Source organism: Lates calcarifer, unplaced genomic scaffold (genome assembly GCF_001640805.2).
Source record: "Lates calcarifer isolate ASB-BC8 unplaced genomic scaffold, TLL_Latcal_v3 _unitig_8_quiver_1220, whole genome shotgun sequence".
Taxonomy (NCBI): domain Eukaryota; kingdom Metazoa; phylum Chordata; class Actinopteri; family Centropomidae; genus Lates; species Lates calcarifer.
In genome coordinates this window covers 15,598-30,326 of record NW_026118082.1, presented here as the reverse complement: position 1 = coordinate 30,326, position 14,729 = coordinate 15,598, and the positions used below count along the sequence as shown (strand labels likewise).

Sequence of the window (14,729 nt, the reverse complement as noted above, 5' to 3'; positions counted from 1 at the left end):
AAGAGATGGGTTCACATAACAGACACCCGTCTAGTCTGTGTTAAGATATAATACATTGTTTCATTAGGAGGTTGGTTCACGTGGGAGGATCAGCACATAAGCGCAGGAAAGAGATGTATACCCACAAAAGACAGTCTGAAATGTGTGTGTGTGTGTGTGTGTTGGGGTGGTGTGTGTGGGGATGTTTTCTCATCTGATGGATGAATATAATCTGGATTCCCATTCATTTCCTATGGCGGTCACTTTTGACCAGGAACACCACAGGTGTAACAAGGTTGACTAAAACAATCAAAATTCAATCAAAGTGGTGATCATCACTTTTATATGTTCAAGTGCACAGTGTGGAGGATATCATAAGGCCTTGAGGCAATCAGATGTAAAACACAATATTTATGAGTGTTTTAAGTTGTAAATCAGTCAGATTTGACCCGAACATGACAGGAAGGTTAACTGCTACTCCTGAAAACGCATTTCACGTGACCATTCACATACACTGGGCATGCGCTGGCCGGTGTAAACAGGAAGAAGATCGTCTGCCCCATGAATTCAATGCTAAGTTGCAGAAAATACCACGAACGAAGAAGAGCGATGGCGAATAAAAAGGTCAGAGATTTCTTTGCTTGGACCGACGACGAGGTGGAACTGTTACTGAAGGTAACACGTCAGTATAAGGCGGCCGTGGCCGTGGAAAACATTGACTGGGAGTCGTCGCAAAGCAAAATACAGTGATATATTTGAGCTGTACCGGAGCATTATCCATCGCCGGAGGAAGCCATGGCAATGGGGAAGGAGTTTCCACACAAAAAAGGACGAGATCACAAAAAGGTATGTGGTGTAATGTTTTGTTTTTATTTTATTTTTACAAAAACCACACGCTGGCGAATAGTCCAATAGTTTCAAACAGGTTGTGTTTTTAACCTCCGGAACGTGAACTGTGCACGTGTTGGCAGGAGGAGGGTCTTAGTGAGAGTACAAAATCCTGCTGTTGCTGCCAGGAGGAAGGGGAGGAAGAAATGAATGAATAAATCTATCATGTTTGAGTTGAATTTGATAAAATCAAGTGCTCATCCAATATGATTGTAAATTACTTACTTAGATACAGTATAAACTTTGTCATGTTTGTGTTTACAGTTCAGCTGACCACCAAAGTCAAGGCCATACGGATCAGATACAGACAAGCACTTGATTCTGGTCGAAAAAGTGGTCACGGCGAGTAGTCTTGCTCTATTTTGAGCTCCTGAAGTCCATTTGGGGAGTATCCCCTCCAAGAAACGTGATGTCTCTGGGAGTTGGACCAGCGACGTGGTGGAGGCTGTGGAACCAGTCGCTGGCTTGCCTGACACTGGGTCTTTGTCCATGCCTAGTGGGGAGCGAGTTGCAGAGGATGCTGCAGAGATGGCGGAGAATCAAAAACAAAGACTCAGTGCTACTGTGAGTGGCTACAGGAGGGAGAGACTGAGGAGAAAACTTCCCTTGGATTCGGTTGCACAGGATCTTCAGCTAAAGAGGCGGCTTCTTCAGCGGTTAGACGCCACTGAGAATGAATTTGTACAGAAAATGGGTCACTGGTCATCTTTGATGGATCGTCTGAACTCGAATATTGAGCTGCTGGTGCAGCATATTGTGGGTGCAGGTGCCAGTCATTACATGCCTCCATGCTTGCTGCACAACACTCACACCAATTCATACAAAACATTGTCCATTTATTTTCAGTGTCGTTTGACTTGTGTCTTTCTCAATAATGGTGCAGTGCCCGTTCAAAATAGGCTTGTTATCTTATTAATAGTTTAATATTTTATTCACTCACCATCGTCATTTCCACATCAATATTTTTATGATGGAGTGGCAAGGTGGTGCAGTGGTTAGCACTGTCACTTTACAGCAGGCAGTTTTCTGTGCCTGCATGGGTTATCTGCAGGTACTGTGGCGTCTTCCCACACAAAGACATGCGGGTTAGCTTAATTGGTGACTCTAAATTGCCTGTTAGTGTGAGTGAGTGTGTGTGTGTGTGTGTGTGTGTGTGTGTATGTATGTATGTGAGAATGTTTCTATATGTCAGCCCTGTGGTGGACTGGCGATCTGTCCAGGGTGTACCTCGCCTCTTGCCCAGTGTCAGCTGGAAAGGCTCCAGCCCCTGCCCGCAGCTCTTTAGGATAAGCAGTATAGATAATGGATGGATGGATGCTATTAAAAATAATAATAATAGACCTTATTTGTAAGATACCCTGTCAGAAAATAGTGGTTAAATAACAGTTCATCACCTCAGCACCTCAAATTACAGGTGCCAAAATGACCACCTAAAAACTGAACATTATAATCCTCATGAAGGAAGATTTATTGCCAGCCTGTTTTAATCTCCTGGATCAGGTTTATCTAGGCATACCTAATAAAGTGTAGTAAGTTTAGATTAATTTAATTACTGTGCATTAGAGCAACTCTTTCCCTGAACTGTCCATACTCAAGCTAAAACACTAGCAGCATTTCCAAAAGTCACTGTTTTAGAGGCTTAAACACTGAGGTGGTGTGGACGCCAGGCGTAGACATAGCAGTAGAAACGTGTTTTAAAATGAAGAGATAGTAGTGTGGACGTAGCCTTAGTGTGTGATTTGATCATCTTTAATCTGATTAACTTGTGGGATGATGCTCAAAAAAAAAAAAAAACAGCAGTATTATTTTATTTTGCAACTCAAGCAAATCTCTTGTGTAACATCAGTTTTATCTGTGAACAGATGGTTGGTGTAAGTCATTGGTCGAGGATGCACAGAGTGAGGAAGAGAGACAACGCAACGGTTCACCAGGTGGCCCCTTCATCACAGCAGTCATACACACTGATCCCCCTCAGGAGTCAGGTGTCCCCCTCATCAATGGAGGTATTAAAGAAGAAAATGGAGAGGAGTTCATGTATAGTGATGGAAGAACAGATGGACAGAGAGAAATCAAAGCAGAAACAGGAAATTCTTCTAGACCTTTATCTGCACCAGCTGCCTCATCCCCAGACATCAAGCTTGACATTGTTAGTAAAACTAAAGACAATGAATCAGTCAGCAGTCACAATGCCAACCTCAGTATTTCCCCTGTGCTGTTACTCCCTGTGACAGACACAAGTTTTGCTGGTGACATGATAGGTAAGCACAACATTAGGATTTAACGGTTCCTGTAGTGGTAAGATGGTTTAAGATTTAAAGGATTTGTTATAATATTTTTTATTTATTTGACATTTTGTCCCCTGCAAAGCTGACTGGGAGAAAGAAGATTTTGAATCGAAGCATTGTGGAAAAAAGAAAGAATGGAAGAGAGAAGAGCATCTCGACACGTCAAGCTCTGAAGTCAGTGTTCAGTCTATTGCAACTGTAAATTTCAGAGACATCATCTCAAACAGAGCAACCACTCAGCAGGGTATTAAAGAGGAAAGAATAGAAGCAATGAGTGAGTTGTTCAGAAGCCACAAGTTGTATTATTTTGTACAAGACTGAAAATGCACTCATTTCAACAAATGTTTTCTACTAACCTTGCAGGCCCTTCCACTGAACCTCAGAGTGTGCTGGGTGACTGTCAGTATGATAACCCAGGGCACACAGATGCCACCACCCTTGGCCACGATGCAACACAATTACAAGCGATGAAGCTAGAGATGAGGTAAGCTCTAATAATTACATTATTTGGATTAATGAAGATGCCTAATTGATGTGCACCCCCATAAAGTATATTTCTTCCACAGGGATTCCCAAACAACACAAGTGTCAGACAGCATTCACTCATCAGTCATGGAGGAGGGTCCGTCCTCTAGGCTCTCTGCTAACATAAATCTGGATACAATGGACCTTGATCAGTTAAAGAGAGAGAAAATAAAAATGCAGTTGAAAGTATTAAAATTACAAGAGGAATATTACACTCGGAAACTGGAAGAATTTAAAAAGTGAAATTGTTCTCCTGTAAAGTGGTACAAACCTGCATGGTAAGCATACATTCAAGCACATTGTTTGAGTTGATTGATTGATTAATGATATATAGGTATATGATTATGAGATGGGAAAAATAACAATGCAATCACTCAGGGATCACAGAGGCTTTACTTTATTGATTTACAAAAAGCATTTGATGCTTTGATTTTATATATATATATATATATATATATATATATATGATACAATGATACACATTGTATTTGTTATATGAATCTGATTCTAGTATATTACCAAGGTTCTTGGACTCATCAATACTGTTTTGTTTACATAAAGAACCATGATGGAAATTATTCTTGGACTTTGTGTTATCCTTGACCTTGGGCCCCCAGCTCTCCTCGGGTCTAGTGTCTCTCCTCCTCTGCCAGTTTTGTACTTGGGTTCATCATTTCCATTTGTGTCTGGCTCAGTGAAACTTGCCATGACAATCTGAAGCTGACTAAATTTGTGATAAATCTGTTGGTATAGAAATCCTAGTAAGATTCTGTGTACTGCCCATGAATTTCTCAAATTGCCAATGACCCAGAAACAACATTTATTACCAGCTGTATTTGTATTCAGGTGTAACATTAAAAGATAGAATACATATCCTTATTTTGTACATTTGTATTTACAGTTCAATCAGAGCAGTTAAACTCTACTACAGCTGCTATTCTGTCATATCTTCTTCATCCTCTTCCACCTCATCGTCTTCATCAAAGTATTTGTCTTCAGCGTCTCTGCTGACGATGTCCAAGTTGTCATAATCTGGGTTCTCATCCACCTCACTATAACACACACACACACACAAATACTTAGAATACACACCTTAACCTGATGCTAGTGATTTTTCTCATAATTTCTATTGAGGACTTCATGTTTGAGTAAATACTTTCTTTTCGGTAATTACTGTGACTTATCATTATCACTTATCATTAACTTATTATTAGTTACTATATTATATCTTTACCACTGGATTTCAATATTATTAGCAGCTTGTTGAGAAAGCACGCCTTTATTTGTATTTAAAAGCTCTTGATTTTTTTAATCCAACATAAAACCATGTTAATTATCACAGCAATAACATTTTCAAAAAGCCTGCTCAGTCAGAGGAAATTCATTGTGTCATCAACTATTGCTCCATTGCATTATCCAAGCTTTTCTTAACTTATAGGCCCAAATATCCTGATCAGGATTTAGTAGATGATTTTATTCACACTGGTATTCTGAGGTACTTGACTGACAATTGTTATGTCCACTTAAATTGGTTCTAAGCTGGCTAGTACGCCATCCAGTGTTGACCTCTGAGTGTCAGTGGTGGCACGCTGACCTGTAGTTGAAATCTTTGTCTTTGCCATCTAGGAAGCGCTGGTGCATCTGACTGATGAACTCCTCTCTGAGCAGAGCCTTCTCCTCGGGGTAGGCTCCCATTCCTTCTCCTGGACTCTATCATCTACAAGTTTGAACACAGAGCAGAGAGACAGACGTGTTGACAAAAATGACAGAAACGAAAGCAGTGAAACCACTTTGTGTAACCCCCTCTCACCGTCGTCTTCTTCATCCTCTTCCTCCTCCTGTGCGCCCTCCTCTCTCTCCTGCTCCTCCTGCAGACGATTCTGGATGAGACGCTCCTGGTAGGAGTTGAGGAGGAGGTGGGCGAGCCCTCCCGTGCCACCCGCTGGTGCCCCTGGTCCCCCCTCTGCACCGTCCAACATGGCCCCCTGGGAGCGCTCCAGCACCTAAAGAATTGATTAAATTAGCCAGAAAATAGCCCAAAAATTTTAAAGAAAACCTTCCTAAATCTACACTGAACTGTAACTGAAGAAGTAAAACTCACCTCCTCGTCAGTCAGGTATTGACCGATATATTGTTCATACAGCAGCGGCTCTCTAATTCGCATCTGTTCTTCACTGAAATATTGACCCTCTAGGAGAGGAGGTACAGCAGATGAGCAGAGGAAGGGTAAGTTGTTGAATGTTATCAGGTACCAATGCTTGGTGGAAAGATTGTTGAGAAATCAGCAGATGTTTCCACAGTGGATATCTAAAACTTTTCAAAGTAAAACCAAAACCATCTGTGTGATACCACTAATGGCAAGTGAATCCCCTACCCCTCTGCAGAGCTCTGAGGGCAGCGTAGCGCTGGTTTCGGACCCTGGTCCTGTTGGTGCATCCTGCAGATCGTGTCTGTATCACTTTGCTGTAGTGCTGTGCCCGTGGGTCTGAGCTTACGTGATCAAACGCTGACAGGTGCTGGGGCTTCAGACAGGTCTGGAGATTGGGGAGAGTAGATAGTGTTTAACGCAATGGCCTATATTTTATGCCTGTTATGTTGATAGTATGCTGAGTTCCTTTGCCAAATGAGGTAGTATATGATACATATCAGGATAACTGGTAAGGATAAAGACCAGTCCTAAAATAAGAGAGCTTTTTTTCCATAACCAGTTTTCATTTTTGTCTGGAAATTGCCTGTATCAGACATAAAAACTGACAGGACAACGTAATGTTACTTACCTTTATTAACTGCTTAATAACTTCTCATGTAAACATCACAGAACCATGGCTAATGTACCAATGTCTATGGTACTGGGGCTTTATAGAACAATTATTAAGCAGTGTCCAAAATTACACTCAAATATGTGGGCAGATAAACACATTCAGCTGTGTGCACATACATGGTACCTCTCCAGGAAAACCAGTGGTTTGTTCCTGTACTGATGCAGAAGCTCCTCTCTGCGCTGCTCTAGGGTCAGTTCAGCGTCTCCTATCTGCTGGCTTTTCACCAGGCTCCCACTCAAGGCTATGGCTTCTACCATGGCGTTTACAGAACTGGACTCACCCTGGCTCACGCACTGAACGAGCAGTTAAACAGGATATTAGCTCTTACACCAGTAATAAGTGAGCGTATTTACTTTATACGTTTATAAAAACAGAGCTAATGCTGTGGATCTCACCTGGGTGTGTTGCAGCGGCTGCTTGGTGTCTGTGAGGCTGTTTAAGTCACATCTCTGGGACCGTGTCAACGGTTCGTCTGGTAATTTGCTCTTGTCTTCACTCCCACACGGACTCGGTTGTGTTTTAACGGGAGGTTCAATTTCACCCCACATATTTAACCCTGTTAACCAGCTAACTAACTTGTTTCCAGTGGCTCTTAATGAATCGTTATGGTTAACTACCTGTAACGTTAAGATAGCAAGCGTTTATGTCCGTTGTCAGATTACTGCTCTGAATAATTTGACATTTTTTTCCGATTCAATATGAACATTGTCGCATGAATATGTAAAGAATTACAGCTAAATGACATATATTTTAATAAAGTTGCATGATACTTGTTCAGCTCAATGTTTTGCCGCCATATTGGTCCGTCATTATTATTGACTCTCTTCTCTGCGACCAAGAGAATCGTTCCACCCGGTCGTCGAAGTGCTTGATTTTGTCGCTCTCTGGTGGTGCATTTTTTTAACCATAAAAAACAGTAGCCATTCTTAATCACGCACAAACCAACTCTTTTCTACCTCTGTTTAGGTGTGTCTTTACATTTGTATGTTTTGTATTGTATTTTTTGCTTTTATTGTTCGTTGCTATAGATCTTATACTGTGAAGCATTTTTGATCCAGAAAGGTGCTGTATAAATAAACCTAACTTACCATCGTTAAATGTATAAAAGCACAATAATAATAATCTGCTACTTATTTTTTTTACTTTCCTTCCTACATTCATGAAACTCCACGTGTTCTAGTGTTTCGTTGCTGGCGGATACAAAGCAAACAAACTTACTAAATACTTTTCAGGTGTAGTTTAAGGTGCATCCTCTTATCAGGACAGGTGAGAGTCCCATGAACGTATCACTGTCAGACCAATAGCAGCGAGGCAGCAAGGAGGGGAGACACTCCCGCAAAAATAAAATGGGCTAATACTTGATGTCTGTGAAGCCACTCCATCGTCTGCCACGGTTTATTTGTATCAACAGAGGGACTATTTTAAGATGCTGGGTTACACACAGAAACACACAATAATACCGGAGGTGAGACGAAATTCCTTTTAAAACAATTGCAGATATTGTCCTAAAACTTTCCTCCTGATGTGGGCAATAGTTAGAGTTGTATTTTGAAAGTTTTAACAGGATATAATTTTTTCTCATCCTGGTTTACCTCACCATGTGTGTCGCACAAACTTGCTCGTCTTTTGGTTGAATTCGTATCAGGTGGACAATAAAATGGACACCGTGCAGGAGCAAAGATAATACCAAGGTACGTATTTACAGCATAGCTTCCAACTGATTGCACTGCATGCTGCGCCATACCACCGCACTGTAGCACGATGTTCTTGTTTGCGGATCGTTGCTTGTAATTAGCTCAACCTGACAGCTGCCTGGGGACTGCCTTATGTTAGACTGCCAGACCCAGGGATTCCCAAACACTTCTCACAGTCACTATTTAACATTAGTTATGTGGCTTTTCAGTAACTCTGTGGAACCACAGCAATATTTTTATTAGCTGTCATATTAATACAATTTTGCTCATGAATAATGTCTTTATTCTCATTTATAATTTTGTGTAGTTTAAGTCAACAAAAACTAATGAAGAATGGATCTAGTGATTGAAAATATGATTGTAAGTTCCAAATTCTGTCCTCCTTCCTCACCTGACTGTGGATCTTTAACATCACATCTTTTCAAATGCAGTAAAGATCAAACACAGCTGGACTCAACATCCTCAACAGTCAGTTGTCCTTGAGAACAGAGCATTCAGTGTTGGTTGTAGTAATACTCAACAGCTCTATCACAAAACTCAATTATAGAGAGTGAGGTTTATTTTGAAATTCTTTTATTGGGCTTTTATTTTCAGTATCTCATTGTTAAATACTCCACCTGTTTCCACAGACACTTGCTCTCATTCAAAAATGTGACAAGAGGATGAATCTAAACTGACCATTATATACAATGTGTGTGTGTTTACTCATTCCTGTCTCTAATGCTATCTTTATTGTTATTTACTCTCATTTGGCTTCGGTGTAAGTGGATCCAGTGAGATGGGAGTCCCTGAGAGCTTGTTTAACATCAGATAAAGACCAGGTATGTAATAATGAATTATAACTATGCTAAATCATGATGGATTTCCTCTTTACTCCACTGATTTCTTAGCAGATGCAGTAACTTGCTTTGTGACTTGTGAGTATTTGCTGCTATCAAAGCTGCAGAAAGCTATGTCAGGTTTTCCTTTTTGAGTTGACACAGTGACAACTGTTTGAATAACCAGCACTCAATACATTGTTTACATTCCAACACAAACACGCTGGGATATTCTGGAGCTAAATTGAGCCAACGTCGCCCCTCCTGTCCTCCTGTGTAATGTCCCATGAAGTAGATGTAGCTTTAAGCATGATGGGGAGGTCTTTGTGAGGAGTCCCTGTCTATGTCAGGATGATCATCTGCTGTGAAATCAATCCCATGTGGCTGTGCTGTGGCCATGTTTATACTACGAGTAAGGACCTGAAATGAGTCACAGACCTGTTTTGGTGGACCAAAAATAACAGCAGCAGCTTTTTTATGATGGTGTCGCTTTAAGTGTGAGACTGTTTCTAATTTGGATCATTAGCGACACAATATTGTAGGCAAACAAAGTATTCCCTGGGCTGAGCCTGAGGCGTGCTACTCCACTTCAGGTATTAACCTGAAAATTGGAAAAAGCAAGTGTACCACAGGGAAGAGGGTCTGGGTCTGTGTAACCCTTGTATTTATAGCATTGCTCTGAAGGGTCAGGATTTTGTGCTGATTCCCACCCCCCCCACAGTGATTGTCGTGTCATAAATAGCAGTTATATGCACACGTTTTTCATTCTGATTTGAATCATTCTGACTGATTTCTGGTCAAGTGTTTACATGGGATGTGATTAAACACAGTCTGGTATTTACATGCGGCGACACATTTAATCGGAACAGCTTTGTGACATGAGCAGAAGTGATGAATACCTCATACATTCATCTTTCTCAGTGACTCTTTTATCTCCTGGGCAAATCACGTCTCTGAACACTTGAGCAGAGATTTTATAATGGAGGAGGCAAAGCACTTATAGTCTAGTCTGTACGTCTCCTACGGGGGCAGGAGATGCAGACAGACTTTGAATACATATGGCAGAGGAGAATATCAAGACAAAAACTTATGTGATGTATCAACTGTGTTAACTACTCTCCAACCAGAGGAGAAGAGTTTAAATCATCATTGAAAAGTTAAAGTTTATTGTGTTTAAAGCAGAAACGTCAGTAAATCAGTCTGCTTTTATCTATAAATTATTCTGAGTGATTGTCACAGTATCTGTCGTCCACAGCTGCTTTATACTGCATGAAAAGTTTCTTCTTCAGTGCAAATGCTGTTGTGTCACATTTAACGCTGACGTGAGTGTTTATGAAGCGAGATGCCATCGTGTGTGTCTGTGTTTGTGTGTGACTCATTTATAACAAGTTAGTTCAGGTATAAAATAAGTTTTGTTTGAAGATTCAGTATGTTTTAACAAATAGGCCTCACACAGTCTGCTCCTTCCTCTGCCAACCTCTTAGCAGCAGTTATCTTTATGTTTTGGTCTGAAAGTTAACACTGTGACATTACATAAGGTCCATCCTCGAACATTAACCCACTCATTATATTTTGAGCAATTTTATACAAAGGTGATTGGCAGTCTTTAGCCATTAAAGGGCTATTCCCTAAATTTGAACTGAAGGGTATAAAACCAAAACCACAGCCACACCATGTGGACAGTGCTGTATTATTTTATGGAATATTTCTTTTGGGTCATTGATGGCCAGAGGTGGAAGTTGTTTTTGAACACAGTTGATTCAGGTGTGTTACCATTAGGGACAGAGCTTTTTAAAATCAGATCATCTAAATGATATTTTATTTTTCTCTGTTGTTGAGTAAACTGTGCAGACCCAGTGATCTTTTAGAGCATTAAGACTGATTTAACTCCTGTTTTCTACTTGACGTCTAAAACAAACAACAAATTTAAAGATATAAAAGAGAAGATGATCATATCTGATCTGTTCCACCAACACATATACTGTAATACTGTAGAGCCAGGAATCCTGTATCTATATTCAGAAAGGCGTACACAGGCAGATGTAGAGTAATTCACTTCAACAGAACTGAACTGAAGAGTTGACATGAAACATCACAGTCCTCACAAATGATTTGAAAACATATATTTAACACACATGACAAACAAGACATGAAGGGTTTGTTTTAGGGAGAGGGAAAGAGGTGGGGGAGAGAGGGGAAAGAGGGGTAAAGGGGTAAAAGAGAAAGGGGTAAGAGGGAAAGAGAGGGCAGGAAAGGGGAAGGAGGGTGAGGGGAGTGGGTAAGGTAAGATGGGGGGAAAGGGGTGGGGTTTCAGAGGGAGGGATCCTCTGTTGTGGCTAACCCCTGTTCTTTTTCTTCCCCCTCTTCTTCTTTGGTTTCTCTTTTTTCTCATTCATCTCTTTAGCTTCACTCCTCTCTGTCTCCTCCTCCGTCTTTTCATCGTGTTGGTTCTCCATCTTTTCTTGGCTCTTGTTCTCCTCCTGCTCTCTCTGTTGTTTTAGAGCCAGTTCCAGTCTCAGACTCTTCTCTAAGGCGTTTCGTCTCTGCTCTTCTCTCTCCTGAAGCTCCTTCTCTTTCTGACTGAGCAGGACCAGGCAGTCCAGGTACGCCTTAGTGCAGGCCTTCCTTTTTTTGATTCCTGTTTCCAGGAGCTCATCTTTTTCTTTCAGCTCCTGTCTCAGCTGGCTCTCTATCCTCCTATGACCATCGTCACCTCCTTGGTTCTTCTCCAGCTTTTCGTTGTCTTTGTTCTTCATCTTCTCTTGGCTCTTCTTCTCCTCCTGCTCTCTCTGTTGTTTCAGAGCCAGCTCCAGGCTCAGACTCTTCTCTAAAGCTTTACGTGTCTGCTCCTCGCTCTCCTTCAGCTCCTTGTCTTTTTGACTGAGCAGGTTCATGCAGTCAACATAAGCCTGAGTATGAGCCCTCCTTTTGTTGATTTCTCTGTTTAGGAGCTCATCTTTTTCTTTCAGCTCCTCTGTGAACTGGCTCTCCATCCTCCTCAGTTCATCCTCAGCCCTCTTAGTCTCCTCCTCCACCTTCTCTTTGTATTTGTCCTCCTGCTCTCTCTGGTCTTTCAGAGCCAGCTCCAGTTTTAGACTCTTCTCTAAGGCGTCATGTGTCTGCTCTTCACTCTCTTTCAGATCTTTTTCTTTTTGACTGAGCAGGTTCATGCAGTCAACATAAGCCTGAGTGCGAGCCTTCCTTTTTTTGGTTTCTTTTTTAAGGAGCTCATCCTTATGATTGAGCTCCTCTCTGAGGTGGCTCTCCATTCTCCTCCAACCATCCTCACTCCTCTTGGTCTCCTCTTCCACTTCCTCCTTGTATTTCTTCTCCTCCTGATGTTTCTCTTCTTTGAGAGTCAGCTCCCATCTCAGGTTTGACTCTAGAGCTTTACCTCTCAGCTCTGCACTCTTAAGGGCCTTTTCTTGTCTATTGAGCAGGTCCAGGCAGTTGACATAAGCCTGAGTACGAGCCCTCCTTTTGTTGACTTCTCTGTTAAGGAGCTCATCTTTTTCTTTCAGCTCCTCTCTGTGCTTCCTCTCCATCTTCCTCACTTGCTCCTTAAGAGCCTTGTTCTCTTCCTTCACAGCCTTTATCTCAGAGATGGCGGAGTAGAGGGCATCTCTTAGGCCCTGTACAGTCTGCTGCAGCTGTACTACAACAGGGTTGAACTGTGCTGCCCCGTAAAAGGAAGCAGCGACTTGCCCGTAAAGGGGAGCAGTGAATGGCATTTGTCCAAATGCCTGAAAAATAGAAACATACATGTAGTTCAAGGCTAAAAGTCCAGTCACACCTTAACACAACATGTACACTTATTTATACAATTGAATCTACTTTAGTCTAAGGACAGGACTCCTGGAAACACTCCTCAACACAGAGCTACTGCACTAGAACTGCTATTCTGCTAATACTGTTCACATTGTACATTTTTTAGACAATTCATATTCACCCCCCACTGTTATTTACAGATCTCTATACATATGCACATTACTCTGCACTTCACTGTTTTTCTGGTTCAATCTTTAACTACATCTCGTTGTCTCAGTGCTTGTATTCTGTGCAATGAGAATAAAGTTGAATCTAATCTAATGTAATCTGCCAAGTATCAGAGGCACAGTGAAGAAAAAAAAGTTTCTCCAGGTCAAATGAGAAAATCTTACCAGGTGTCTTTGTGGGTCCATTTGTTGTTGAGTTGCAGCAAAGACAGCAGTCACAGTTGTTGAAGTAGAAGTAGAAGTTGAAGTTAAAATAGTGGTCGTCAATATCAGTTGTCGTCGTTCTATAACAGTTGTACGTTCGTTCACCAAAGACAGAGACGGTACTCGGTTCAAGGTCATGAAGGTAAATGAGGTTTGTTCTGTAGATCCAGGCTTCAACCAGAATGTACAGTATTCTGTCAGAGTTCTAGAGTGATGATGTGATAACTGAACATTCTCATCATCTGTTCTAGTTCTAGTTCATCAAGATTCTAACTAAGCTGGTGATGGCATTTTACAACTCACATCTGATTAATTTTGAACATCCATTAAGTAATGGTAAAATGGTAAAAGCACTATGAGAAAATGTTGACACTACATTTTCAACTTTTAATCACATTGGCTTCTAAGAGTGTGTGTCCATACAGTGTTTTTACTTGTAGAAAAGTGCTAGCAGGGTGCTGGGGAATGCTACATCCCAGAGTTTCTTCAAAAAAAAAAAACAAAAAAAAAAACCCTGGCATTGTGGCCTTTGCTTTTTATTACTATTTGTTTGACACTGTTTTTTTTCCAACATGTTTTACCAACAAGAGGATGTTTGGCCCCGTACTTTGTATGGATGAGCTTGTTGCTGATTGAATTTGAAATGTTCACCTGACAATATAAATGACAATATAAGTTAACAAAAGCACATAATGGTTAATGGTGGGGAAAACCCTTATGTTGTTTTAGCATCAGTCCTTTAGCATTATGTGTGTATGACGTAGTCATTATGAGCATACTTATAAGCCAAGGCAAGCAACAGTGTAGTTGTTAAGTAAGAAATTCAGCAGCAGTGCTAAAGGAGGGCCAGCAGACTTTAGTGCACCCGGGGGAGATGTCAGGGCCTCAGATCAGTTGTCATGTCAACAGACATTACCATAACATTTTTGGGGGCTGCTTCAGGAAGGAAAAATGAGATTTATTTTTAAGTCTGTAATAGTGCTCGCAGCCATTAACTGAAGGTCAATGTTCCCCTAAAACACAGAAAAAGCTGAAAACTGTTAATGGAAACTGTGATGGAAATGTTTTATCTTGGTGCTTTTTGACTTATATGAAACAAGTACAAGGTACAGGATATGTATGACGTGTGTAACGCAAAGTCAAACACCAATTTGAGAAAAATGATCAGTTTTTACAAAAACATCCCATAAATAATACACTTAGGAGCCAGCTACTTTTAGTTTTAAAGTGATGACAAGTAGGAGACTTGAACACCAACACATATTTTTTAAATAAACTGCATTTAGTTGTCTGATTTAGTTTTCTGTTCTGGTGTACTTTTTTAGCAGAACCGTGAGTTGAGCCCATCATTGTAATGGTTTTGTCTTAACGGTGGAAGAGTGCACAGACAGTTGTGATGTGTACAACAGACTGTAATGTCAGGCAGTACTTCATTTGACAAAAGATGTGATCTTTTTACTTTCTGTTGATAAACATAGTTGAGGAAAATTGATGAGTGAACACTTACACAATTGCATTT

General features: G+C 40.9%; 3 protein-coding genes across 3 annotated transcripts; 1 reads left to right on the top strand and 2 right to left on the bottom strand.

The window, feature by feature from the left end:
* The first annotated feature begins 588 nt into the window (after positions 1-588).
* On the top strand, positions 589-4,255 carry LOC108880333 (uncharacterized). Its single transcript, XM_018671801.1, has 6 exons — positions 589-654; positions 1,270-1,633; positions 2,730-3,125; positions 3,235-3,426; positions 3,516-3,636; positions 3,719-4,255. Exons 1-6 carry the CDS (start codon positions 589-591, stop codon positions 3,918-3,920), a joined length of 1,341 nt encoding a protein of 446 aa, XP_018527317.1. The 3' UTR covers positions 3,921-4,255.
* Positions 4,256-4,473: 218 nt separating this feature from the next.
* Positions 4,474-7,313, bottom strand: LOC108880335 (coiled-coil domain-containing protein 97-like). The gene is given in 8 exon segments (XM_018671803.2): positions 4,474-4,729; positions 5,272-5,359; positions 5,362-5,394; positions 5,488-5,680; positions 5,779-5,867; positions 6,052-6,211; positions 6,616-6,792; positions 6,895-7,313. Coding segments are annotated over 8 exon segments (1,011 nt in total). The 5' UTR covers positions 7,048-7,313; the 3' UTR covers positions 4,474-4,611.
* Positions 7,314-10,239: 2,926 nt separating this feature from the next.
* LOC108880334 (trichohyalin) lies at positions 10,240-12,937 on the bottom strand. Its single transcript, XM_018671802.2, has one exon. The coding sequence runs from the start codon at positions 12,773-12,775 to the stop codon at positions 11,348-11,350; it is 1,428 nt and encodes a 475-aa protein (XP_018527318.2). The 5' UTR covers positions 12,776-12,937; the 3' UTR covers positions 10,240-11,347.
* Between the last annotated feature and the right edge of the window lie 1,792 nt (positions 12,938-14,729).